This window comes from Priapulus caudatus, unplaced genomic scaffold, assembly GCF_000485595.1.
Source record: "Priapulus caudatus unplaced genomic scaffold, Priapulus_caudatus-5.0.1 Scaffold1031, whole genome shotgun sequence".
Classification (NCBI taxonomy): Eukaryota; Metazoa; Priapulida; class Priapulimorpha; order Priapulimorphida; family Priapulidae; genus Priapulus; species Priapulus caudatus.
The window spans coordinates 57,898-61,202 of NW_014578092.1; the positions used below are offsets into that span (position 1 = coordinate 57,898).

At 43.7% G+C, this 3,305-nt stretch overlaps 1 protein-coding gene across 3 annotated transcripts in view; it reads left to right on the top strand.

Moving 5' to 3' along the window:
- LOC106815056 (translation initiation factor IF-2, mitochondrial-like) overlaps positions 1 to 3,305 on the top strand; it is a 33,717-nt gene that overhangs the window by 3,809 nt on the left and 26,603 nt on the right. For 2 of the 3 annotated variants that reach the window (XM_014819482.1, XM_014819484.1), the window contains exon 2: positions 1,914 to 2,058. In XM_014819482.1, the coding sequence (XP_014674968.1) occupies positions 1,955 to 2,058 (104 nt within the window). In that variant the 5' untranslated portion in view covers positions 1,914 to 1,954. Of the gene's footprint in view, positions 1 to 1,762; positions 1,816 to 1,913; positions 2,059 to 3,305 lie in introns of those variants that run through there. The other variant, XM_014819483.1, reaches the window with a different exon arrangement.

The window sequence follows — 3,305 nt, forward strand, 5'->3', positions numbered from 1 at the left end:
CGGAGGAGAGAGCACAAGAGTAGCGCATTTTGTGAAAAAACGTCTGGGGACATAGACCGCTCTCAGTCTCAGCAGAGTACTTAGTAGATAGATACTGGGCACACCCTACTAAGCGAGCGAGAGGAGCTGAGCACTACTCAGGACCCTAAGTACTCCCCCAGTAAGCCTAAAGCTTCTAATGTAACTAGCCCTGGCGTGCGCAGACAGCAAACGACAGTACCCTGACTGCGCGAACACAGAGATCCTAGTCCGAGCTCAACACGCAGCTACGCTGCGGAGAAAGGGTCGTCATAGTCCCCCGATGGTACCTTCTGCCAGGAAGGTACCCTGGGTACGTGGTCACCGGTATACCTGACGTACCCTGGTACTATCTAATAATACCGACCAACGCATTGACTTGCCTACTCCACTAACAGAGTCTAGGGAGACGCCGTACGCCTACTCCGCTAACCTAACCCTAAACCAACCATATCAGAAAGTTTTTATCCAAGGTGAGAACGTTACCAGCAGTACCCTGAGGGGACCATATGACCCGGCCATACCTAAAAATTTATATGCGTTTGCCTCGTGCGCGTCCAGATACGCCGACACCGGGGTGGCCGCCCGCACCCGAAATATTTGTTTTGACGATTTGGGGGTTCGCCAAGTTCTCTGTTTGTTCTTACAATACAGAGTAGACCTGCGAGAAACACAAACGCGAGAGCGAGTTGCCTTGGCCGAGGAACATGAGGAACAAAATGACATTAACATAACTATTATACGCCCTTCACACAGCGACCGCAGAAAAGACCTACCTACCTACCCACTAAAAAAATCATGGGTCGGGGGACAGCAAACATAGGATTTTGTAAGGATGGCCCCCTATGAGCAGCAGCTAGGTATACATGTAATGATGTAGCAGCTCCTTGGTCCGAGTTGAGTTTTCTCAGACACTGTCCACACCGACAATTCTTCATTTCTATTTTTGGTAGATTTGAGTAGGGTTTGGTCAGATAAAACTACTCAGCAGTTCGGTGTCATAATTGATTCTCTGATATCTTACAAAATACACAGGTTGCAGTTACGCTATCGTGACAAATTAACTATAAATGAATAATAAATTAACGTGATTATGGCAACAATTAATTGTCTCAAGTCCAACGCAATGAATGTAATGATGAAATTTACATGGAAATAATTGAGGTCATTGGCCATCATTAACACCTGTAGTAAAGAAGCAAATTTTCAGACTGAGTAGCTGGAAAAGTCGGACACTTGTATAGTTGACGCGCAAAGATTTCTTTGCCCATTGAGTAGTGGTAATAAAATTTTAGCTGAGTTAGAAGTTTATAGTGTTTTACCATGTGTGTCTATTAAATATCATTCCCATGTGTAACATATATATATATTAGGGCTGTAACGATACACAAGACTCGATTCGATCCGGTTCTCGATATTAGCCTCTCGATTCGATTCCCAAAATATTGAAATGTTATCTTATATTTTCATTATTTTGCAATAATAAATTATTAGAAATTGCCAATGAATACTAAATGGTGAATAGAGTAGAGAGTCTAGCGAGTATATATCATAGAGGTGTATACTATTTATACATCTCTATGGTATATATACACTGCACAGTAGCTGAGTAAAATTGGTGAGTAACACTCCACAGTATATAGCGTAGTGCCGCCATCTATTGGAGGAAAAAAGTGGTATCGAAGTGGAATCGAAAATACGGGGAAAAATACCGAGGATCGGATCGAGGGAAGAGAATCGCGATCCGATTCGATTTCGTTGGATCGTTACAGCCCTAATATATATGTCATGAAACAAGTAGACTAATACATGTTTTACTTTGGTCTTAATTTGGTTACTGGTTTCAGTAATGGGCTCCAACTAAGATAATAAAGATTTTCTTTTTCATATCATAGGTGTCTATATCTGACATGCACCAGGTTATGCTACTAAGTGAATGAGTCCATTCAGCATGTGGAAAACCTGTAGTGATGTGGGCCGACATCTTCTAAAGGAGGTATACAATCACGGACCATGTGGCCTAAGAATTTCACTCCCAAGGTCTGTACTACTGTCGAGGATTTCATCCTTGTAGAATGTATAACTTACTACCATAGTAGTAATTAAATTATAGGGCTACTAACATATATTGTAATTACACACATTATACTTTTTCGTTTACAATATCAGGGATGGGAATCTACCCTATCGACCCTGGGACTGTGAAATCATTTTCTGGGTTACCTATTTTAGTTGTGAATAAAAGTTCTAATAAGTAAAATCACGGCTGACAATTCTGACCGGTCACTGTACGTTAATGAATCAACAATGATGCTGCCGGTAACCGGTCCCTATTGCTCGGGCGCCCGACTTTGCCGAATAATAACATGTGCTCGTAATCGCCGGCCTGTCTGAGGATTTTTTGATACAAATAGACCAAATATACTTATAATACTCTAGCAGTATCAAAGATATATCGCCACAGTGAATGGCTGGCTCTAGTAATGGTATAACGTCGGGATATTATCTTCTTACTCGTTTATTACGTAATTCACCACGCGTATCGTCATTCTGACATTCAGAGCGAGTTGCGTGCCAGTACCGGTGACGGTGTACCGTAGGCGTAGTCTGTAGTACTAGTAGTACTAACTACTATAGTAGTACTACTACTACTAGTGCTCACATAAGTCATAGGGTCTATGTCCCCCAGGGTACTGCCGGAAGGCCCGGAACGTACCCTTGGTACAGTCCGGTATACCGGAACGTACCCTGGTAGCTATCTAGCTGATATGGTAATCGCAGTGGCTGGAGGTACGGTAGCCGTCGGTCGTTCAAGCCCCTTTTTTGCGTTAGGGTTAGGATTAGGGTTAGGTTTAGGGTTAGGTTTAGGGTTAGGGTTAGGGTTCTAGCTCACCTATACTCTCAAATCGTGAATTTATTTCCCATGGCGTTATTTTCGAAATCTAGCGCCACCGCCGCCATCTTTGTCTCGTTAAGTATGAAAGCGAATGGACTCCCGTACCCGTTGCCTCGAGACATTAAGATACGGCTACCGTACCCGCGTAGCCACTGCCTATGGTAATAGGGTTAGGGAGTAGGCGTAGGCCACTCCCTAAACTCGTTAGTGGAGTAGGCGAGGTACGGTCCGGCATATTATTATTAGATAGTACCAGGGTACGTTCCGGCAGTACCCTGGGGGACATAGACCCTCTCAGCAGTACTACTAGTGCTCATAGGGTCTGTGTTCCCCAGGGTACTGCCGGAACGTACCCTGGTAACTATCTGATGTGGTTAGGGTTAGGGTTAGG